The sequence below is a fragment of the Hemitrygon akajei genome, chromosome 18 (assembly GCF_048418815.1).
Source record: "Hemitrygon akajei chromosome 18, sHemAka1.3, whole genome shotgun sequence".
Taxonomy (NCBI): Eukaryota; Metazoa; Chordata; class Chondrichthyes; order Myliobatiformes; family Dasyatidae; genus Hemitrygon; species Hemitrygon akajei.
The window spans coordinates 48,616,261-48,641,230 of NC_133141.1; the positions used below are offsets into that span (position 1 = coordinate 48,616,261).

At 41.7% G+C, this 24,970-nt stretch overlaps 2 protein-coding genes across 3 annotated transcripts in view; one reads left to right on the plus strand and one right to left on the minus strand.

The window, feature by feature from the left end:
• Positions 1-769: 769 nt before the first annotated feature.
• The window catches only part of tmem101 (transmembrane protein 101), a 70,656-nt gene continuing 46,455 nt past the window's right edge, over positions 770-24,970 (minus strand). The window contains exon 5 of the mRNA XM_073071628.1: positions 770-795. Coding sequence (XP_072927729.1) covers positions 785-795 — 11 coding nt within the window. The 3' untranslated portion in view covers positions 770-784. The remainder of the gene's footprint in view (positions 796-24,970) is intronic.
• The window catches only part of nags (N-acetylglutamate synthase), a 33,227-nt gene continuing 27,020 nt past the window's right edge, over positions 18,764-24,970 (plus strand). The window contains exon 1 of one of the 2 annotated variants that reach the window (XM_073071624.1): positions 18,764-19,584. In XM_073071624.1, the coding sequence (XP_072927725.1) occupies positions 19,252-19,584 (333 nt within the window). In that variant the 5' untranslated portion in view covers positions 18,764-19,251. The remainder of the gene's footprint in view (positions 19,585-24,970) is intronic. The other variant, XM_073071625.1, reaches the window with a different exon arrangement.

A 24,970-nucleotide genomic window follows, 5' to 3' on the forward strand; every position in this document is an offset into this window, starting at 1 on the left:
GAAGATATCCTTGATGCTGGAGAGGCTAGTGCCCATGATGAAGCTGGCTGAGTTTACAATTTTCTGCAATTTCTTCTGATCCTGTGCAGTGGCCCCTCCATACCGACGGTTTCAAAGCTTTCAAAGGTTTCAAAGGAACATTTAATGTCAGAGAAATGTATACAATATATATCCTGAAATGCTTTTTCTTTGCAACCATCCACGAAAAACAGAGGAGTGTCCCTAAAGAATGAATGACAGTTAAATGTTAGAACCCCAAAGTCCCTCCCAGCTCCCCTCCCTCACTGGCAAAAAAAAGCATCAGCACCCACCACCAAGCGCTCAAGCGTGAGCAAAACAACAGCAAAGCCACAGACTTGCAGTTACCTGAAAGACTACTTGTTCACCCAGTGTTACACATACCTCAGGCTCTATCTCTCCCTAATAAGGTAGAAGGAAGTGTTTCTGTTTCACAGCAAGAGGGGAGACATATTAAATGACTCGCTGATTTACGATGTTAAAAGTCTGTTGTGTCGCTTTTTCTGAGCTCTGTGTCCAAAGATCTCGGGTCTCTGGGCACACAGCCAGAGATTTTCCGTCTCCAATGACACACCGATCTTCTGCAGAGGCACCGACCTCCGATTCCCCCCATCTCCAGAGCCATGAAAACTCGGTCCTCTGAAGGCAAGCAAAGCTCTTAGGTCGAGCCCTTGGCATGCCGAATAACAGGCAATCGTGAAACTGCAACAGCGGGTCCCATTCCCACAAAGAACTGCAGTCAGCGTGTAACTCCAGGTCAAGGTCTTCAAAAGAACCCTGAAAGGAAAAAATAGAGATATTAAAGATGCAAGCAAAGGAGTCACCGTTTGGCACCATTAATCCTCCTAAGCTCCTCCCCTAAATGGTATTGCAACCAGTTAAAATGTTCTCCATGGTACATCTGTAGGAATTTGAGAGTATCTTTGGTGACATACCAAGTCTCCTCAAATTCCTAATGAAATATAGCTGCTGTTATGCCTTAACTGAAATTGCATCAATATGTTCAGCTCAGGATAGTCTTCAGAAATGTTGACATCCAGAAACTTTGCTCATCCTTTCCAATGCTGATCTCTCGATGAGGACTGCTGTGTGTTCCCTTTCCTGAAATCCACAAACAATTCCTTGGTCTTATTGACATTCAGTGCAAGGTTGTTGTTGTGACACCACTCAACCAGCTGATCTATCTCACTCCTGTACTGCTCCTAATTACCATCTGAAATTCGGCCATCAACAGATTTATAGACGTGTTTGAGCTGTGCCTAGCCACACAGTTGTGGGTGTAGAGAGAGTGGAGCTGTGGGCTAAGCACACAGCTTTGAGGTGTGCCAGTATTGATTGTCAGCAAGATGGAATTTCTGATCTGCACAGACTGTGATCTCCCGCTGAGGAAGTCAAGAATCCAGTTGCAGAGGGTGGTATAGATTCCCAGGATTTGGAGTTTGTTGATTAGAATAGAGGGCATGATTGTGTTGAACACTGAGCTGTAATCAGTAAACAGCAGCCTGTACAAAAAGTGCTGGAGGAACTCAGCACGCCAGGCAGCATCTAGGAAAAGAGCACAGTCCTGATGAAGGGTCTCGGCCTATTGTGGCAATAGGCAAATTGCAGTCGGTCAAAGTCCTTGCTTTGACAGGAGTCGATTCTAGCCATGACAAACCTCTTAAAGCACTTCATCACAGTAGATGAGAGTGCCACTGGGCAATAGTTGTTGAGGCAGCTCACCCTGCTCTTCTTGGGCACTGGTGTGATTGTCACCTTTTTGAAACAGGAAGGAAACTTCAAATGCAGCAGTGAGAGATTGAAGATGGTAATAACAGGACAACTAGACACACTGTTTATTTCATGTGATGTCTATTGATCTTCAATTTCTCTATGATGTGTGAGCAAGGTCTTCCATCCAATTCAAAAATTGCTACTTTTTACCTTACTAAAGTGTTCAATGCAAATTTTCAGCTAAATTCAGATAAATTTTCATTTATCTTTGAGAGTCAAACTAAGGAATGTAGTGTCACCAAGGATCTTTCCAAGGCCAAGCCACAGCTGCTAGACTATAAATTCTTCAGATACTTTGGATATTTAAGTAGAAAATTTATTAATTCAGTTTTCTTGAGCACTGCAGATTTCCTTTACTTACGGTAATTATTCTGCTCTTTCCCTTTCACATCTTGAGCTAATTATGGAGCCATTAATTATTTTGAAAAAAACAACCTTTGCTGAAAATTAGCTCCTCTCCATTTTTTAAAATTCTTGATGTTGTGTATTGTATATGCTTTGCACAGTATTAAGAGTAAATTATGTTGTATATATAAATTATGCAATTCTTTTCATTCACACTACCTCCTCAAGCAAAAAGAAAAGGCTACAATGCAATTTGATGAATTTCAGGGGTTCAGACAGCAACTGCACTTTGAAATAGATTGCTGAACAAATTATTTTCATTTTCACATAGACTAATTCAATTTCTGATTCAACAGTTTAAATAAATAAAGTAATATTCTATTAAAAATATATTAATTTTGATTTGCAGATCAAGTATTGTGGATACTAATGTCCAAAAAGTATCTGATTTATTGGTAATTGTGAATGCTGCTCATAACTCACACTCGGACAAAAAGTAAGTCGATGATTAACATGGAATGGTGGTTCAGTTTTGATATTGTGCAAACCTTAGATGGACTGACTGGCTCTACTGTTTACTGATGACGATGATGTGGTTAGATTTGCTGGAAAGAGAGAGAGGGGAAGGAAAGGGAGATAGAGAGATACTGTTACTCCTGCCAAAGCTAATCAAACTTTGTTACACAGTTCCCATGAGCAAACAACTTCTACGTCAGTTTATGAGAGGCAAATACCTAGCCATCAGAAGAGAGAATCATGGCAGAAGATGAGTTTTGACAGTATGCTATAGGAATCAAAGCTCAGATCCTTCTGGTCTGACTAGGCCATCATGCCCATTGAGCGAGCTCCACCGTTCAATAAGATCACAGCTGATCTGGCCATGGACTCAGCCACACCTACTGTACCTGCCCTTTCCCCATAACCCTTAATTCCCCTGCTGTGCAAAAATCTATCCAACTGTGTTTTACAAGTACTTGGGGATGCAGCTGGATGACAGACTTGAGTGGAGCACCAACACAGAGGCTGTGTACAAGAAGGGCCAGAATTGTCTCTATTTTCTGAGGAGACTGAGGTCCTTTGGACTATGCAGGCCTCTCCTTCACATGTTCTACCCGTCTGTTGTTGACAGTACAATCTTGTGTGCAGTGTTGTGCTGGGGCAGTGGCATCAACACAGGTGATGCCAACAGGCTCAATAAACTGATTAGAAAGGCTGGCTCTGTTTTCGGAGTCAAACTGGACAGACTGGAGGCTGTGGTAGAACAAAGGTCCCTACAGAAAATCCTGGCAATTCTGGACGATGTTTCTCACCCTCTGCATCCCACCTTGGCTGAACAGAGGAGCACTTTTAGTAATAGACTGAGACAGCTGCACTGCTCCAAAGAGCACTATAGGAGGTCATTCATGGCCTTGGCCATTAGGCTCTATAATGAGTCAACCTATAACCAGGGAAGAGATGACCCCCCCCCCCCTTCCTGTTAGACTGTTTGAGGTAACTTACTTTTTATTCTTTCTTACTTCACTTCTAATATTTGTATATTTGTATATCTGTGCACTTGTAATGTGACTATGACACTGTAATTTCCTTAGGGATCAATAAAGTATCTAACTATCTATCTACAATATCTATCCATCTTAAATATATTTAATGAGGTAGCCTATACTGCTTTCCTGGCCATAGAATTCCACAGATTCACTAATCTGTGAGAAAAGCAGTTTCTTCTCATCTCCGTGCTGAATCTACTCCCCTGAATCTTGAGGCTATGTCTAGTTTCACGTACCAATGGAAACAGCTTTCCTGTCTCTATCTTATCTATCCCTTTTACAATTGTTTATGTTTCTGGATGATGTCCTCTCATTCTTTTGAATTCCAGTGAATATATCCCAGGCAAATCAATATCTCCTCATAGGTTAATCACCTCATCTTCGGAATCATCCTGGCACTACCTCCAAAGCCTGTTATGTCTTTCCTTAAGGAGACCAGAACTGAAAGCAGTGCTCCAAGCACCAGTACTCTGCTCTGAAATTCAATCTCTCTGGCAATGAAAAGGCCAACATACCATTTGCCTTTCTGATGACCTATTGCACCTGCAGACCAACCTTTTGAGATTCATGCACAAGCACTCCCAAATCCTACTGCACAACAGCATGCTGGAATCTTTCACCATTTAAGTAATAATCCATTCTTCTACTTTTCCTTCCAAAGCATATGACCTCACATTTACTAATATTATACTCCATCTGCCAGACCCTTGCCCACTCACTTAATCCATCTCTATCTCTTTGCAGACTCTTTGCAGCCTCTGCACAATATACTCAGTGTAGTATACTCAGATACACTACCCTCAATCCCCTCCTCTAAATCGTTAATGTACAGTATATCATGAACACTTGCAGGCCCAGCACCAACCGTTGCGACAAACCACTCACCACTGACTGCCAACCAGAGAAACACCCATTTAACCCAACTCGCTGCCTTCTATTGGTTAACCAATCTTCCATCCATGCTAATATATTACCCACAACTCCATGCATCCTTATCTTATGGATAAGTCTTTATGTGACACCTTATGGAACACCTTCTGGAAATCCAAGTATACAACATCCACCTGTTCCCCTCTCTCCACTCTGCTTGTTCTATCCTCAAAGAACTCCAGTACGTTTGTCAAACAGAGCCTGCCTTTCGCAACTGTATGCTGTGTCTGCCTGTTAGAACCACTTATACCAGATGTCTTGCTATTTTATCCATAATGATAGCTTTAAACATTTTCCCTACTACAGACATTAAGATAACTGGCCTATAGTTACCCAGCTTGTGTCTTCATCACTTTATAAACAGAGACATGACATTCACTGTCTTTCAGTTCACTGGGACCTGCCCAGAGTCCAGAGAATTTTGGTAAATTATCGCAAAGGTACCTTCTATAACTTCCGCCGTTTCTTTCAGTACCCTGGGATGAAGCCCATCCGATCCTGGGGCCTGTCTACTTTTATCCCCACTAGTTTGCTCATCACTATCTATTTAGTAACAGTGATTATGTCAAGGTCCTTATCTTCCACAGCATCCATAACATCTCTCTTTGGCATGTGTCCTCCATGGTAAAGACCAACACAAAATAGTTGTTCAAGGCCTTGGCCATTTCCACAATACCCAATATTCATTCCTCGTTCTCATCTTCCAATGGGCCTACGGTAGTGCTGGAAAGTTTTGTGAACCCTGTAGAATGTTCTCTATTTCTACAAAAATATAACCTAAAATGTGATCAGATCTTCACATAAATCCTAAAACTAGATAAAGAGAACCCAAATAAATAAATAGCACAAAAGAAACATTATACTTGTTCCAATCAATGAGATGAGATTGGAACTGTGGGGTGTAGAGGTGCCCTGCCCTATAAAAAAGACACACCAAGTGAGGTTACTGATGGAGCCTGCTCTTCTCAAGAAAGATCTGTTTACCTGCACCATGCCTCGATCAAAACAACTTTCAGAGGACTTTAGAAGAAGAATTGTAGAGATGTATGAAGCTGGAAAAGGCTACAAAAGACCTAAAGACCTGAGTGTTCATCAGTCCACAGTGTCTACAAATGGAAGAAACTCAGTACTGTTGCTACTCTCCCTAGGAGTGGACATCCTGCAAAGATCACACCAAGAGCACAACACACAATGCTGAAGGAGGTGAAAAAGAACCCAAGGTTAACAACAAGAGACCTGCAGAAATCTCTAGAACTTGTTAAAGTCTCTGTTCATGTGTCCACTATAAGAAAAACAATGAGCAAGAATGGAAGGTCAGCACGGAGGAAACCACTGTTCCACAAAAAAAAGCACTGCTGCACGTCTCTAGTTTGCAAAAGACCACCTGGATGTTCTACAAAGCTTCTGGGGCAATGTTCTGTGGACAGATGAGACAAAAGTTGAACTTTTTGGCAGAAATACACACTGCTATGTTTGGAGGAAGAATGGCACTACACACCAACACCAAAACCTCATCCCAACTGTGAAGCATGGTGGGAGGAGCATCATGGTTTGCGGCTGCTTTGCTGTCTCAGGGCCTGAACAGCTTACAATTGTTGAGAGAATAATGAGTTCAAAATTGTAACAAGACATTTTACAGGAGAATGTCAGGGTAGCAGTCCATCACCTGAAGCTTAATAGAAGTTGGACAATGTGATAAGACAATGATCCAAAAGAAAAAAGTAAATTATCAACAGAATAAAATTTGTGTTTTGAAACGGCTGAGTCAAAGTCCTGACGTTAATCTTATAGAAATGTTGTGGAAGAACCAGAAGCAAGCAATTCATGCAAGGAAGCCCACCAACTTCCCAGACCGGAAGCAGTTTTGTAAGGATGAATAGCCTAAAATTCTTCCAAGCCGATGTACAGTACTGATCAACATGATGATGTTGATGATGGCGTCGACTCAGGCCTGAGAGGCCAGCGTCGGGCATTTTCATACCTTACAAGGCACGGAACGAAAGACTGTGTGGTGTGCCACTCCTCACACAGACATTTCGCAGTATTTTCTTTATTTTACAAGGTCGAGTTGCGAGCTCAACATTCAACCCCGCACGAATGGAAAGCGTACTCAGGAACAACCCAACTGGATTCGAACCCGGGAGCCTCCGTTCCAGAGTCACTGCGCCACCAGCTGATCAACAGTTACCGGAAACATTTGTTTGAAGTTACTGCTGTACAAGGGGGTCACACCAGTTACTGTAAGCAAAGGTTCACATACTTTTTCCAGCAAATACATGTAATAATGGATCATTTTTCTCAATAAATAAATGAACAAGTATAATGTTTTATGTGTTATTTATTTAATTGTGTTCTTTTTATTTAGTTTTAGGACTTATGTGAAGATCTGATCACATTTTACGTCAAATTTATGCAGAAATAGAGAAAATTCTACAGGGTTCACAAAATGTATAGCTCCACTGTACATTCACTTTAGCTATTCTTTTGTTTTATATAATTATTTTAAAACTTTTATTAACTTTTTTCATATTTTGTGCTAGTTTACTTTCATAATTTATCTTCCCTTTCCTTATTGCTTGCTAAGAACTCTTTGTTACTTTTTAAGGTTTTCCTAATCTTATATTTTCCCACTAGTCTTGGCAATTTTTGTATGCATGAGCTCCTAGTTTGTTGCCTTCTTTTATTTCCTTAGTTATCCCAGGCTGGCTGTCCCCACCCTTACTGTCCTTACTTTTAAATACATTATACCTCTGTTGAGCACTCTGAAAAATCTCTTTGAAAGTACTCCTATCACAGATGCGTTCTATGAAATTCTCCTCAAGACTGCTTCAACTAACTTGATTTGCCTAATCTATGTGCAAGTTAAAGTCCCCCATGACAACTGCTGTTCCATTCTTACATGCATCAGATATTTCTTGGTTTATTGGCTGTGCCACCATAATGTTTTAGACAACTCCCACCAGTGATTTCTTTCCTCTTTACTATATCTAATCTCTAACCAGATGGACTCAGCATTCGCCCATTAGATCTTACATCATCTCTCACTATCGCCCTCATGTCATCCTTAATTAAAAGTGCTACTCCACCTCCCTCTATCTTCTTGTTTATCCTTCTGGATTACCTGATACCCTTGGATATTTAATTCCCATCCTCCTGCCATATTCTCTCCCTAACCGCACTGGCAAATAATCCCCCTACGTCATTGATGTCGGTCCTGGCCAGGTGTAAACTGTCTGGTTTGTACTGGTCCCACCTTCCCATAACTGGTTCAATGCCTCAAGAATCTGAAACTTTCCCTCCTGCACTACTGCTCAAGCCATACATTCATCTTAACTATTCTGCTATGTCTACTCTGACTAGCGTGTGGCACAAGCCATGAAAGAGATGCCTGATCCTGTATTTGAATGTGAATTGAAGTTTTGAGACCTCACCCCCACTAGAATGGTAGGCAACTTGGTCAGCACAGACAAGTTGGGCCAAAGGGCCTGTTTCCATGCTGTATAAATCTATGAATGAACTTGGATGTATGTGCAGCCTAACAAGCACACTTTACAGGAAGTAAGCTCTATGTCAATGTTTAAAATATACTTCCTTGTTTGCAGAAGCTTAAATGTTCATTACCCCACCTGCATCAATTGCTGCTTAGCATTGCTATTGTAACAGAATCAGAATCAAAGTCAGGTTTAATATCACCGGCAGATGCCGTGAAATTTGTTGTCTTTGTGGCAGCAGTACATTGCAATACATAACAACGGAAAAATAACATGAAAGTATGTATATAGAATATATTAATAGTTAAATTAAATAAGTAGTGCAAAAATAGTAATGAAAAGATAGTGACATAGAGTTTATGAGTTCAACATCCATTCAGAAATCAGATGGCAGAGGGGAAGAAGCTGGTTCTGAGTTGTTGAATGAGTGTCTTCAGGCTTCTGTATCTCCTTCCTGATGGTAGCAATGAAAGCAAGGCATGACCTGGGTGATTGGGGCCCTTAATGATGGATGCCACCTTTCTGAGGCACCACTGCTTGAAGGTGTCCTATCCGACAGATCAGATCTAAGCTCTGTAGTCCTGTCACATCCAGCCGTGAACGGTGGTGGACAATCAAACAACTCACTGGAGGAGGAGGCTCCACAAATATCCCCATCCTCAATGAGAGAGGAGCCCAGCACACCTGTGCAAAAGATGAGGCTGAGGTATTTGTAACAATCTTCAGTCAGAAGTGCCGAGTAGATGGTCCAGCTTGGCCTCCTCCAGAAATCCCCAGTATCCCAGATATCAGTCTGCAGACAATCCGATTCACTCCACGTGATGTCAAGAAACAGCTGAAAGCACTGGATTCTGCAAAGGCTATGGGCCCAGGCAAAATCCTGGCAATAGTCCTGAAGACTCGTGCTCCGGAATTTGCCGCGCCACTAGCCAAGCTGTTCCAGTACAGCTATAACACCGTCATCGACCCTGCAATGTGGAAAACTGCCCAGTATGTCCTGTGCACAAGAAACAGGACAAGTCAAACCCAGCCAATTACTGGCCTATCAGTCTACTCTCAATCATCAGCAAAGTAATGGAAGGGGTCATCAACACCTACTCGGCAATAACCTGGTTACGGATGCCCAGTTTGGGTTCCGTCAAGGCCACTCAGCTCCTGACCTCATCACCTCCTTGATCCAAACATGGACCAAAGAGCTAAATACCAGAGGTGAGGTGAGAGTGATAGCCCTCAACATCAAGGCAGCATTTGACCAAGAATGGCATCAAGATGCCCTAGCTAAAATGGAGTCAATGAGAATTAAGGGGAAACCCCTCCCCTGGTTGGAATCATACCTGACACAGATGAAGATAGTTGTGGTGGTTGGAGGTCAATCATCTTATCCTCAGGGTATAACTGCAGGAGTTCCTCAGGGAAGTGTCCTAGGACCAATCATCTTCAGCTGCTTCATCAATGACCTTTCTTCCGTCATAAGGTCAGAAGTTGGAACGTTCACAGATGACCGCACAATGTTCTGCACCATTTGTGACTCCTCAGATAGTGAAGCAGTTCATTCCCAAATGCAGCAGGACCTGGACAATATCCAGGCTTGGGCATCAAGTGGCAAGTAACACTTGAGCCACACAAGTGCCAGGCAATGCCCATCTCCAACAAGAGAGGCTCTAATCATCATCCCTTGACATTCAGTGGCATCACCATCACTTAAATCCCTACTATCAACATCCTGGGGGTTACCATTGTCAGGAAACTGAACTGGTCTAGCCATATAAACACCGTGGCCACTAGAGCAGGTCAAAGGCTAGGAATCCTGTGACAGTGCAACTCACCTCCTGACTCCCCAAAGCCTGTCCACCATCTACAAGGCTCAGGTCAGGAGTGTAATGGAATACTCGCTACTCACCTGGATGAATGCAGCTCAGGAAGCTTGACACCATCCAGTACAAGGCAGCCCACTTGGTTGTTACCCCTTCCACAAGCATCCAATCCCTCAACCATCGACGGACAGTTGCAGCAGTGTGTACTATCTACAAGATGCACTGCAACAACACACCAAAGTTCCTAAGGCAGCACCTTCCAGACCCACAACCACGACCATCTAGAAGGACGAAAACAACAGATACCTGGGAACACCCCTCACCATCCTGACTTGGAAACTTATCGCCGTTCCTTCATTGTCGCTGGGTCAGAATCATGGAATTGCCTCCCTAACAGCACTCAGGGACCGCAGCGGTTCAAGAAGGCAGCTCATCACCACCTTCTCAAGGGCAACTAGGGATGGGCAATAAATGCTGGCTTAGCTGGCTACGCCCACATCCTGTCAATGAATAAATAAAATAAAAATACCACAGAGGGCAGTGCACATGATGGAGCTGACTAAGTTTACAACTCTCTGTAGCTTACTTCTATCCTGTACAGTAGCCCCCTCCCCCCTCCCCATACCAGACGGTGATGCAGCCAGTTAGAATGTTCTCCACGGTACATATGTAGAAATTTGCAAGTGTCTTTGGTGACGTACCCAATCTCCTCAAACTCCTAATGAAATATAGCCACTGTCATGTCTTCTTTGTAGCTGCATCAATATGTTGGGTCCAGGTTAGATTCTCTGAGATACGGACACCGAGGAACTTGAAATTGCTCACTCTCTCCACTTCTGATCCCTTTCTCAGGACTGGTGTGTGTTCCCTCGTCTTACCCTTTCTGAGGTCCACAATCAGTGCTTTGCTCTTACTGATGTTGAGTGCAAGGTCGTTGCTGTGACAACACACAACTAGCTGATATGTCTTGCTCCTGTATGCCCTCTCATCTCCATCTGAAATTCTGCCAACAATAGTTGTATCATCAGCAAATTTAAAGATGGTGTTTGAGCTGTGCCTTGCCACACAGTCATGGATGTAGAGAGAGTAGAGCAATGGGCTAAGCCCTCATCCTTGAGGTGCACCAGTGTTGATTGCCAGTGAGGTGGAGATGTTATTAACAATCCGCACAGATTGTGATCTTCTGGTTAGGAAGTTGAGGAGCTAGTTGCAGTGGAAGGTACAGAGGCCCAGGCTCTGGAGCTTTTCAATCAGAACTGCAGAAACGATTGTGTCTATCCAGTGCATTCACTGATTGTCAGTGAACATCACCTACCCACTCAATCCATCCACATCTACCCAAATATCTTGATTCCCTCCCCACCCAAGCTCTTGTCCATTTGCTTCTGCAGATCGCCATCTCCCATGCTAACAATCCTTCTCAATCCTCCCACACTCTCCTTCTTTACAGACAAAGTTGAGCAATGGCATTGGCAGCACAGTTGTCTGATTTTTCAGCCCACCTCTCCGACAAAGCTAGCCAGACACCCACTGGGTATCTGCAGCTCATTGGCTCTTTGTTAATGACCCTTAGACTCATCAGCCAGGTGTGGAAATCAGTCCTTGTACTAATTTTCTTACATCTTTGAATCTCCGGGCAACTTTTTTAAATGAGGTTGCATGGTAGAGGTGATTGGGAATTAAATACCCAAAGGTATTAGGTAATATGGAAGGATAGGCAGGAAGGAAGGGAGGTAGGAGAACACAGTTAATTAAAGATGAGATCAGGGAAATAGTACCAGATGATATAAGATCTAAGGAGCAGAATGTTGAGTCCATCTGGGTTGAGATTGGGAATAGTAAAGGGTACTACACCGGTACTACATGCATATGAAGCAGTTTTAATTTAGTCTCATGGGAAGGCTTGTGAATTATTATCAAGAGAAAGAGATGAGTAACAAAAGGCTGATCTGCAGTTTTAACAAATATAATTGCCTTCCTAGAAAAAATTGAGATTTTTACATTCACCAGAAAATATGCAATCAGCATAGGAGAGTTTTATTTTTCATAGTATGGTTTTGAGCTGTTTATTTTCTTAGTTGCATATTTTATTAAAATAACGTGATAAGGTCAATAGAAACTCCTCTACCCCTTTAAATAAAACTAAAAGCAACACACGTAAATTTAGACAGAAATTAGTAATGAAATAAATTTAATTGAATAACTTCTGATTCTTTATAACAAAAGTTCCACAATAAAATCTACCCATTCATACATAGGATCTTATGTTTTAAAGGTTTTGCATTTCCTTATCAGGATTATTTAAGTTATGTTTTTCTTCTGAAGCCCATTTTTAAAGTAGATTGAATGTACTTTCAAAATAGTTGGCATATTAAGCAAATCTAAAATTACATGTTCTGGCTCACTGTGATATGTAATAAGCCAACAGATACTGGTTGCTCTCAGTCTCTCAAACTTGGCACATTACGTCAGAAGTTTCCATCTGTCTTGGCAAAGAATTCAATGCATGAACTATGTCTTAGGAGTAGCAGTACAAACATTTCTTATATTTCTTATTTATAATCAAGATGATTTTGCACAAATGGTGTTCTGATTAATTATTGCAGGGTAAGATAATTCATGTGGCTATGAAATATGGTAAGCTGGAAATTAATCAAGTGTCATAAAAATAGATTGCGTGAAGAAGCAACACTTATGTTTAATGTAAGATGATAGTTTCCAACCACCTGTCAATTTATGAAGATATTTTTTAACTTTAAAACTGTGGTGACTTCTTGGAAGTAGAAAAAAACACCTTCAAACACAAGTCTGCACTTTTTAGCTATTTAAAACATGACCATGGCGAAGTCTAGTAATTTCAAAGGTAGGGTCATGTTCGGCACAACTTTGTGGGCCGAAGGGCCTGTAATGTGCTGTGGGTTTTCTATGTTTCTGTTTTTTTCTATGACAAAATTTCCCTGCCCAGTAATATATCTTGTGTATCTTGAAGCCACTTTCCCTGTCCACTTCAATGACCTTACCATTAACATTATCCATAACTTCATTGATTAGAAATGGTCACTGAATATTCCTGCTTCTTTTTAGTCTTAGCTAGATTAGACTTCTCATTTTAGCAATCACCTTCTTAAGTTAATGTTTTTTTTTTAAAGGTGCAATAATTTAAAGATGATGTTCAGGTAAAATTACAGTAAATCTGGAATTTAATTATAAAGGGCTTGTGACTTCCACACATTCCTGAGTGTCAGTCATTAATTTAGACTTGCTTCCATACTTCCATCCTTAAGATTGCATTGACACTCGTCCACAGGAAGCAGGGACTTTAATATGTGTTGCATAATGAACAAAATGCCACACTTAAACCTTATAGCAAAAACAGATAATGCTTTATCCAAAGGGAGACAAGAAAATGAGTATTGTATAAATTCTTTCTTACTTGCAACAAAATGGTTTGAAAAAGAAACATTATTTTATCATGTATCAATGTCATCATTTTGATGTGTGTTACTATTTTCTCACAGGTTTAGTGAATCCTGAGTTGATTTTAAAAACTTTATCCCAGGAATTCAACTCATCAATATCCAGATTTGAAAGGGTTTTATTTGCAAAATTTAGGAATAGTATAGATTTGAAATTTTTCGTTGGTTTATAATTTCATGGGAATAACTCCTGAAGCATTTTTAAATGACAAACCATCAATTTATACTAATATTGCACGTGTGAACAAGGCATGTCTATAGCATTCATGCTTTGCAAAGCTTCACAAAGAGGTAAGCTGAGATCATAGGTCAGAGTAAAGAACCTGAAGAAAACTAGATGGGGAAGTTACTATAATCTCTGCTCATACCTCTGCAACTGACAATTTCACATTCACAATTTCAGCAGTTTGAGAGGAAAGAGAGTGTTGTAAGAGGGTTAAAATCATTTAAAATGGAACATTATTTTTATTGTCACCAAACAATTGATACTAGAGCGTACAATCATCACAGCAATATTTGATTCTGCGCTTCGCTCTCCCTGAAGTACAAATCAAAGTAAATATAATAAAAAATTAAATTATAAATCATAATTAGAAAATAGAAAAGGGAAAGTAAGGTAGTGCACGTCAGGTCCGGATCTTTGGAAGGTACGGCCCAGATCCGGGTCAGGATCTGTTCAGCAGTCTTATCACAGTTGGAAAGAAGCTGTTCCCAAATCTGGCCGTACGAATTTTCAAGCTCCTGAACCTTCTCACAGAGGGAAGAGGGACAAAAAGTGTGTTGGCTGGGTGGGTCGTGTCCTTGATTATCCTGGCAGCACTGCTCCGACAGCGTGCGGTGTAAAGTGAGTCCAAGGATGGAAGATTGGTTTGTGTGATTTAAACACTAAGAACACTTACTGTGAAGTAAGATCTGAGCCTGAGTTTTAGACATGAAGCAGCTACAATCCCATTGTGATTCAAATCCTCTTAGTCAGTTACTTTCAGTAAACTTGATGTCCCAATACTTCCATCCTCAACTGATAACTCTCAAAGGAACATTGACCATGTTATAAGAACATAAGAAACAGGAGCAGTACCAGGCCATCTGACCCATCAAGCCTGCTCCATTATTCAATAAGATCATGGCTGATATTCCTGTGGACTCAGCTCCATCTCTCTGCTTTTCCCCCATAACCCTTAATTCCCCTGCAAAAATCTGTGTCTTAACTATTTTTAATGAGGTAACCTCTACTCTTTCACTGGGCAGAGAATTCCACAGATTCACTACTCGCTGGGAAAAGTTAGTGTTATAAATTAGTGTTTTTCCTTTCCCTTTTCTTATTCCCTATCACACAAAGCCAAGGCAAGTAGTGGTGGGGAAAATGATTACAGCAGTACGCATTCTATCCATGTTTCTGAGAGTTAATTACTACATGCTTTCTGTTAAGAAAGATTTTCTTGTAGCCAAAATTTGCATCAACAATAGTGCTGTGACCAATCACTGCCTGCAAAACAATTTTCAAATAGACTGACCCAAACTGGGATCCCAGTCACCACACCACCAATGGTATGGCTCCAGTAGGCTGCCCCTCAAAACTTAGTGGCCAAAAATGCCATAAAAAATTTTGAATAAATAGAGAAGTGATTCCACGTTCATTGGAGGAGAAATTAGTGGAATAAAGAAAAAAACACACCGCTACAGGAAAGATGCCATTAAACTGGAAAGTGTACCAAAAAGATGTTCAAACAACACACACAAAATGCTGGTGGAACACAGCAGGCCAGGCAGCATCTATAAGGAGAAGCACTGTCGATGTTTCAGGCTGAGACCCTTCGTCAGGATTAACTGAAAGGAGAGATACTCCTTTCAACAGCGCTTCTCCTTATAGATGCTGCCTGGCCTGCTGTGTTCCACCAGCATTTTGTGTGTGTTGTTTGAATTTCCAGCATCTGCAGATTTCCTCGTGTTTGCTCCAAAAAGATGTTGCCAGGACTTGAAGAAATTGAGTATAAGGAGAGAATGGACAGGCTAGGACTTTATTCCTTGGAGCAAAAGTGGCTGAGGGGTGATCTTAAAGAGGTGTATAAAATCATAAGAGGAAGGAAAGGGTTAAAGTGCTCAGACTTTTCCCGCGGTTGGGGAATCAAGAAGTAAAGGGCATAGATTTAAGATGAGAGGGGGAAAAAAATAATCGGACTCTGACTGGCAACATTTTCACTCAGTAGGAGTGCCATGAGGCAAGCACAATAACAACACTTATAAAACACTTGGACAGGTACATGGATAGGAAAGATTTATGGGTAAACATAGGCAAATGGGACTAGCTTAGATAGGCGTGGATGAGTTGGGCTGAAAGACCTGTTTCTGTGACACCTGCAAAAGGAGTGGCACACAACATCTTATCCCCATTGTGATTTTACAGAAACAAGCCGCTTACTGATTCATCCTGCAGGAGCAATGTTCTCGCTCAGCTGTCCTCATTCACATCTGCAGTTTCAGAAACCCTCAAAGAAAAGCACTGAACTCAAACTGAAATTCGAGGTCACTTTCTATCTCAGAAACCTGATCTCGTGATCATTCTAGATTATGAGTGCTAGAATATGGCACACATAATACAACTGCATATAATTGATATTTAATCATTTTGCAGGATTTGTGCATTGCTGACAAGCCAGTATTTCTTGTCTATAAGCAGAAAGTCGGATTGAGCTGACTTCGTAAACAACTGCGGGCCTCCTGGTGAAAGTATTTCCACAGCACTGGTTAGTAGAAACTTCCAGATCCTAGTAAGGATGAAGGTTAAACTTTCAATTCCAGGGATGTGTACAACTTGGAGGGGAACATGAAGGTTATGGTCTTCTTCCCAACTACCTGCTGCTCTTGTCCTTCTTGATTGTAGAGGATTTGAGAGATGTCTCATTTAGATGAAGCAAGCAATTGCATTGCACTTTCCAGGTCATACAGACTGCGGCCACGGATGCAGAGAATGAACATTTAGGTTGCCCGTCTTTGACTATCCTTGAGAAGGTGATGGTGAACAATTGCAGTTCTTCTGCCGAAGCTAATTCCTCAGTTGTCAGGGAAGCTGATCCAGGTTTTACACTCAGTGACAGTGAAGAAACAGCTATATATTTCCAAGTCAGGGTGGTGTACAACTTGAAAGGGAACAACTAATCCCTTGTCCTTCGTGGTGGTAGAAGTCTCGGGGTTTTGGAGATATTGTTGGAACTGCCTTGATGAGCAACAATATTGTACATACTCACAATGCACTGGTGGTTAAAGGACCAAATATTTAGGGGGATGGATGGGGAGCCGATCACTGGGCTACTTTGACTTGAGTGGTACCAGGTTTCTTAAGTGTCATCGGAGCTGTACTCATCCTGGCAAGTGGGGGCTATTCCATCATTTTCTAGATTTGCACCTTCTAGATGGTGGAAAGGATTTGGCATGTCACTCACCACAGGATAATTAAGTTTGGACCTGGGCTTGTGGCTGCAATATTCTTTGGTCTAAGTTTACAGTCAATAGTAATTTCGAGAATATTAATGATAGTTGATTTGGTAATGTTAATGTTATTGATTGGTAAGGGTAGATGGTTACAGACTTATTAGAAAAGGTCAATACCTGCCACATTTCTAGGCACAACTTTTACTTACTACCTGTGTCTGAATGTTGTGCGTGTAAGTATTGACTACCTCATTTGTGAATAAGATTTATCATTGTACAATCATTAGCCAATACTCCCACTTCTGATCTTATGAACAAAGGAAGTTCATTGACAATGATGGATTGACCTTGGATACTGCCCTGAGGGACTTCAGTGTTGTTCAGAGATGAGAAGATTGAAATTGAGATTAGCTTTATTTGTCACATGTAAATCGAAACATCAAAACATCCGGTGAAATACGTCATTTGTGTCAATTCAAATCAGCAAGGATTCTCCGAGAGCCCGCAAGTGTCACCATGGCTCCTGTGCCAACGCAGCAAGCCCACAATTCACTAACTCTTTGAAATGTGGAAGGAAACCAGAGCACCCGAAGGAAACACATGTAGTCACAAGGAGAATATAGAAACTCCTTTCAAACATCAAAAGGAACTGAACCCCAATTAGTGATTGCTGGCACTGTAATAGACTAATTGGACAGTAATTAGTCAGATTAGATTTGTCTTGCATTTGGAATTCCTGTTGCATATGGCATGGATGAATATCACTAAGTGGAGCAAAACTTCTCTCTAAAAGGGTAACAAACCGGATTGATAATCTTCACTTTTCACCTTTAATGTAGCACCCCAGAGGAGTTTATAACTAAGTAAATATTTTTGAAGTCTAATCACAGTTGTTGCCTAGGGACAGCAAACAGGACGGTACCACAAACAGCATGGAGATAAGCATGGTATTTAAGGTGGTGCAGAAAAATATTGGAAACACCAGGTGATGCACCATCAATAACTCACTCTGAGACGTAAGAAGTGAGGTATCGGCTTTTATTGACTGGAAGAATGAACAACACTACATCCTGTAGAATGAGGCCGGGCATCAGGCCTCAATCGCCTTTATACAGGGGTTTGTGGGAGGAGCCACAGGAGCAGTTCAGACAGGTATATGTAGTTCACCACACCAGGAAAAACAATCTCTTAATTCTGATTTAATGGGCAAATAGTACAATATCTCATCTAAATGTCAGCACCTCTAACTAAAACATCAGTGTACTTTTTCTGCTCAATGCAGAGTATATATATAAACTTCAACCTGTGCATCAGGAAACAAGAGTGAAACCAACTGACACATGGATTGTGATAGAAAAAAATAGCATTCTTCTGGGAATAAAACAAATTACACTATTCCAAGAATGTTTTTATTAAAACTATAAATGTAAAAAAAATTTAGTAAATGTGAATGGTTGTATGTCTAATTATTATTTAGTCCAAGTATCCCTCAGTTAAGGAAGTTATCTTTTTTCTCTCTGTATAGATGCACTTTGCTTCAACACTTGCTTTTTTGCTATTGCTGGCGTCCTTTTGGTATTGGAAATTGCCAGCTCTGGTTACATCAATTTTTGACATTGTTGCTTAAATTGATAAGATCTGTGCTACCAGTAAAAGGATGACAAAGTTGTGCAATGTGCCCTAACATAGCTTCACAATGTTCCAGAGGCTCCAAACCCCACCCTCCCCCCACCACCACGAATTTATGCATCATGTGCCAAGATGACATTATGCCTGGGTTTCTCGACATCAACAATCCCAGTTCACTGTGTACCTGAATTCCGGCCATTACTTTTTTTTTCTTGAATTGTTTCTGGTGATTTTGTACTCAGCACAATCAATTTTAATCATGTTTTAAATTCAACTTTAATCATATTTTTGATTCAGTGTTAAAGACGCACGCTTCTGGCATACAGACAAAAGCCTTTCACTGATTCACGGCACACGTGACGATAATAAACCAATATCAATACTAATGTCTCTACTTCTGGAGTACTTTATTTACATACTGAAAGGCGCATTACGAGCGGCAACATATAGACTTCAAATGCTGAAATCCGAAGTGGCGAACAATCTGACCCCCCAGAGTTCCTGCAACAGATTATTTGTTGCTGTTTCCAATGAAAGGCGGGTCTTTTGTCTCAAAGGTAGGCAATCAAGCCAGGCTTTTCCCAGCGACAGTAGTGTGGTAGCGTGTGACTCGAACAGTTAAAAAACAGCCTGGGGTTTGGATAGGTGGTGTCGGGTGCCCAACCCCCTGGCGCCAGGTGATTGCTGCTGCCCAACACGCAGTGATTGACAGCTGAGCAGTTTCCACGGGCGCTCTTATTGGACCCGTTCGGTTTGAGACTCGGAACTGCGGGACCCGGCATCGATCAGGTCAGGACTGCTAATGGCTACAGCGACCTCGGCGTCCGTCGGCACCCGTGCGGTGGCCAGAGCAGGCCGCTTCCTCTCTTCCAAACGAGTCTCCTCCTGCGGGCCGGGGCTCCGCCAGCTAAGCGCAGTGAAAGTCGGCCAGCACTGCAAGTTGCGAAGCGCTCCCTTGCAAGAGGTGGATCGTACTGTGCCGTTGGTGAGTCGCCACCAGATCACTCGCTCCCTGGTCTACAAGGACGTGCGAATGTTTCTGAACGAGATCGGCGCCGATCCCAGGGAAGCGCGGTACTGGCTCACTCAGTTCCAGAACGCAGGCACCAGCAACAAACTCTTCGCCGTGATTGAAGTAAGTAACTAGTGTCCAGGAACAGCAGAGTCCCAGGTTGCCCTGGACTCGGGGCAATGACCGCAGTTACTTGTTACTTTCAAGTTTTGCCTTCAGTTTACAGGATGCTGTTGGAAAATTGTGATTTTAGCATCTACAGCCTCTTGAGTCCCAAGGAAATTGAGAAATTTGCTTCACTGTTTGCAAATAGGGACATCTAGTTTGCAAAACATCAAACCTAAAATTACTTGTAGTCATGACCATGCAGCCAAAATAATCACTGGCTTGCCTCCATTTTGCTTTGTTTTTAAAATATTAGTATTGTTTAATTGCGCTTGTTCCAATTTATTACCAGCATCCCGAATTAACGCGCAACCTATTCAGCTTTGAGCAGGACCGGGTAAGGGAGAGAGAGTAGAGGAGCGAATGTCGACAGCGATTCTAAATCTTGGATCGGTTCGAGAAAACGAGTAGACTTAGATCTTTCTCTCCTCCGTTTCCCGTTGAACAGGGACCTGTCAAGTGATAGACATGGGGTGGGCGATGCTGGTCAGGTGTGGGATGTTAGTAGAGATGGGCGGAAGAAGGTGATGAGAAATAAAAATATGCGCTATGTGGCGGATTATTGGAAGAATCACAATTCAGCGCACTACAGTACAGACAAACTGGATCCAGTCGGCTGACTGCTGTACAGAGCGCCTAATATTCAGCGCTATTGCATTCAGTGAAAAGAATCAGACTAGGAGAATTCTGATTCGGACAAATCTTGTCACACGCAGAAAGTTCATGTCTGTAAGGTTTACAGTGATACTTTCCAAAGTTCAAAGTAAATGTACTATATAAGTACATACATGACACCATATCAATACACACAGAATGCTGGAGGAACTCTGCAGGCCAGGCAGCATCTGTGGGAAAGAGTAAACAGTCGAGGTTTCTGGCAGAGACCCTTCTGATGTAGAGTTCTGAATCAGGACTGACATCCTGATGAAGGGTGCTGCCCAAAAGGTGGACCTTTCACTCCTTTCTATAGATGCTGCCTGGCCTGCTGAGTTCCTCCAGCATTTTGGGTGTGTTGCTTTAGATTGCCAGCATCTGCAGATTTTCACGTTTATGGTATGTCACCATATGCTACCCAGAGATCCATTTTCTTGCAGGCATTCACAGTAAATACAAAGAAACACAACAGTCAATGAACGACCACACACAACATAGACAAACAACCAATGTGTAAAAAAAAACTGTAAATATGAAAAGAGGGAAAAAGTAATAATAAACAGATTTGCAATAAATATTGAGAACATGAGATGGAGAGCCTTGCAATTAAGTCCATAGGTTGTGGAAGCTGTTCAGTGTTGGGGGTAAGTGAAGTTGAGTGGTGGAATCAACTTGCTGTAGTCAATCACAATCTTTGGAGTAAAGTGTCCCACTTGGCTGGCTTTTACAGTCTAATCTTACATAATCCACATACAAACAATGTATAGTTAAATGGAATAAAATCATGGAGTAAACATTTCCAAGTGAAAATGAAATCTTGACAGTTGCAAAACTGGTCTGGGCACTTCTGAAAAAGAATCAGGTTTGTTATGATGGGAAGTTTGTTGTTTTGCAGCAGCAGTACAGTACAAAAACATGATATTACAATAAATTATTAAATAAGTAGTGTAAAATCAAAGTTCAAAGTAAATTTATTATCAAAATACATATATGCCGCCATATACAACCCTGAGATTCATTTTCTTGTGGGCACAATCAATAAATCCAATAACTAATTGGATCAGTGAAAGACCACACCCATAGACCACTCACCATAACCAGTGTGCAAAAGACAACAAACTGCAAATACAAAAAGAGGGAAAAACACAAAGTAATAATAATTAAAAACAAATAAGCAATAAATATTGAGAACATGAGATGCAGAGCCCTTGAAAGTGAGTCCATGTGTTGTGGGAACAGTTCAGTGATGGGGCATGAAGTTGAGTGAAGTTATCCCCTCTGGTTAAAAAGCCTGATGGTTGAAGGGTAATAACTGTTCCTGAACCTATGGACTAAGCATGTATCCTTGAGGTAAGCCTGTGTTGATCATCAATGAGGAGACGTTATCACTGATCCTCACTGACTGTGGTCTCCCAATGAGGAAGTTAGGGATCCATTTGCAGAGGGCCATTTACAAAGGCCCAGTTTCCATGTTAGAATACCAGACTTTATTGTATCTCCCTTGTGTAATGTTCTTTTCTGTCTACACTGATGTACATTAGAATTGAAAGCTCCAAACTGTGACCATTGTGAAACAGTTTAATATGTAGTAACACATCATGATAGTTCCCAAGCTTTAAAAGAACATGTGGGACATTTAAAGTCTTGGCTGGTCAATTTTGGAATTAACTGCAAATTGCTTAAATAACTTCTCAAATCTACAAGATGTGCTACAGCCAATAGGAAGTTGGGCTCCAGCCAACTTTCTAATTGCATTGGTATCTCAGTAGTGACACTGATTTTGGTAGTTGTTCTTTTGAAGGATTGTGTGTCCATAACTATGCACTCAGAGTGGGTTAAGAATCTTAGCAAGAGTCAGTGACATACCTATCTGTAGAAGAATTTAACCAGAGTCTTTAAAGATCCTACTTTGACTTTAAAGAGCCATATATTGGCTCAGATTTGCCAATGCTGTCATCTTTGAGATATGTCACATTCTGCAGGAGGACAGCAGGATCTGACACCCTCATTACGGAGGTCAAGTTCAAACTGAATTTTAACTAACTCACCAATTGTCAATAGACAATAAGTGCAGGAGTAGGCCATTTGGCCCTTCGTGCCAGCACTGCCATTCACTGTGATCATGGCTGAACATCCACAATCAGTACCCTGTTCCTGCCTTCTCCCCATATCCCTTGACTCCACTATCTTTAAGAGCTCTATCTAACCCTTTCTTGAAAGCATCCAGAGAACTGGCCTCCACTACCTTCTGAGGCAGAGCATTCCACAGATCCACAACTCTCTGGGTGAAAAGATTTTTCTGCATCTCTGTTCTAAATGGCCTACCCCTTATTCTTAAACTGTGGCCTCTGGTTCTGGACTCTCCCAACATTGGGAACATGTTTCCTGCCTCTAGCATGTCCAATCACTTAATAATCTTAAATGTTTCAATCAGATCCCCTCTCATCCTTCTAAATTCCAGTGTATACAAGCCCAGTCACTCCAATCTTTCAACATATGACAGTCCCGCCATCCCGGGAATCAACCTCGTGAACCTACACTGCACTCTCCCAATAGCAAGAATGTCCTTCCTCAAATTTGGAGACCAAAACTGCACACAATACTGCAGGTGTGGTCTCACCAGGGCCCTGTACAACTGCAGAAGGACCTCTTTGCTCCTATGCTCAACTCCCCTTGTTATGAAGGCCAACTTGCCATTAGCTTTCTTCACTGCCTGCTGTACCTGCATGCTTACTTTCAGTGACTGATGAACAAGGACACCTAGATTTCATTGTACTTCCCCTTTTCCTAACTTGACTCCATTTAGATAATAATCTGCCTTCTTGTTCTTGCCACCAAAGTGGATAACCTCACACTTATCGACATTAAACTGCATCTGCCCAGTCACCCAACCTGTCCAAGTCAACCTGAATTCTCCTAACATCCTCCTCATATTTCACACTACTACCCAGCTTTGTGTCATCTGCAAGTTTGCTAATGTTACTTTTAATCCCTTCATCTAAATCATTAATGTATATTGTAAATAGCTGTCGTCCCAGCACTGAGCCTTGCGGTACCCCACTAGTCACTGCCTGCCATTCTGGAAAGGGCCCGTTAATAACCTACTCTTTGTTTCCTGTTTGCCAACCAATTTTCTATCCATGTTAGTACCCTATCCCCAATACCATGTGCTCTAATTTTGCCCACTCATCTCCTATGTGGGACTTTATCAAAGGCTTTCTGAAAGTCCAGGTACACTACATCCACTGGCTCTCCCTGGTCCATTTTCATAGTTACATCCTCAAAAAAATTCCAGAAGATTAGTCAAGCATGATTTCCCCTTCATAAATCCATGCTGACTTGGACCGATCCTGTTACTGCTATCCAAATGTGCCGGTATTTCATCTTTTATAATTGACTCCAGCATCTTCCCCACCACTGATGTCAGGCTAACTGGTCTATAATTCCCTGTTTTCTCTCTCCCTCCTTTCTTAAAAAGTGGAATAACATTAGCTACCCTCCAATCCTCAGGAACTGATCCTGAATCTATAGAACATTGGAAAATGATTACCAATGCATCCACAATTTCTCGAGCCACCTCCTTAAGTACCCTGGGATGCAGACCTTCAGTCCCATCAGTCTACCCAAAACCATTTTCTGCTTAATGTGAATTTCCTTCAGTTCCTCCGTTACCCTAGGTCCTCTGGCCACTATTACATCTGGGAGATTGTTTGTGTCTTCCCTAGTGAATTGTCATTTTTCCCTATTTGCTTCTCAGCACAATATCAGAGGTCATCCAGGTGTTGTAATCATGCAGAAATTATTTAATCTACTTTCATTCTAGTGAAGAATAGGTGGCACCCTGTGCACTAGCCTTTGCTATGGTGGCCGGCTTCTCACAACGTTGACTGCATGGACTTTTTCATCAAAAGAGAAAGGTTTCTCCATTCTCATGCTTGTGAATGATGAGGAAAATTTCCTCACAATGGTAGAACACATGACTCCATCTTGTTGGAAACTGGTTGGCTGGACATTTCTATCAGCAAGCATGGTTTACATGGATGGATCGTGGTAGACAAAGGTAGGAGCGGTAAACAGCATTGATTTCCAGAAAGGAAGAATGCATTGCCTGCATCAGTTCAGAGCATCTCACAGTCCACTGCACATCGTTGCAACAACTTCATTGTCACATGCTAAATGCTGTACCATCTTCCAAACTGATGACAACAGCCATGTTAGAGGAAGAGCAACCACTTATGGAGTATTATGAGCAGTTTTGGGCCCCTTATCTAAGAAGGGATGTGCTAGTTTGGAGTGGGTCCAGAGGAGGTTTACAAGAATGATCCGGGAATGAAACTGTTAATGTATGAGGAATGTTTGATGGCCCTGGGTCTCTACTCACTCGAGTTTAGAAGAATGGGGGGAGGGGATCTCATTGAAACCTATCGAAAATCGAAAGGCCTAGATAGAGTGGATGTGGAGAGGGTGTTTCCAATAGTGGATGAATCTAGGACCAGAGGGCACAGCTCCAGAATAGAAGGACACTCCTTTAGAACAGAGATGAGGAGGAATATCTTTAGACAGAGGTGGGGTGGATCTGCCGCTGGTGATTTTGGAGACCAAGTCACTAGGTATATTTAAATCAGAGGTTGATAAGTTCTTCATTAGTAAGGGCATTGAAGAAGGGAAGTCAGGAGACTGGGGTTGAGAG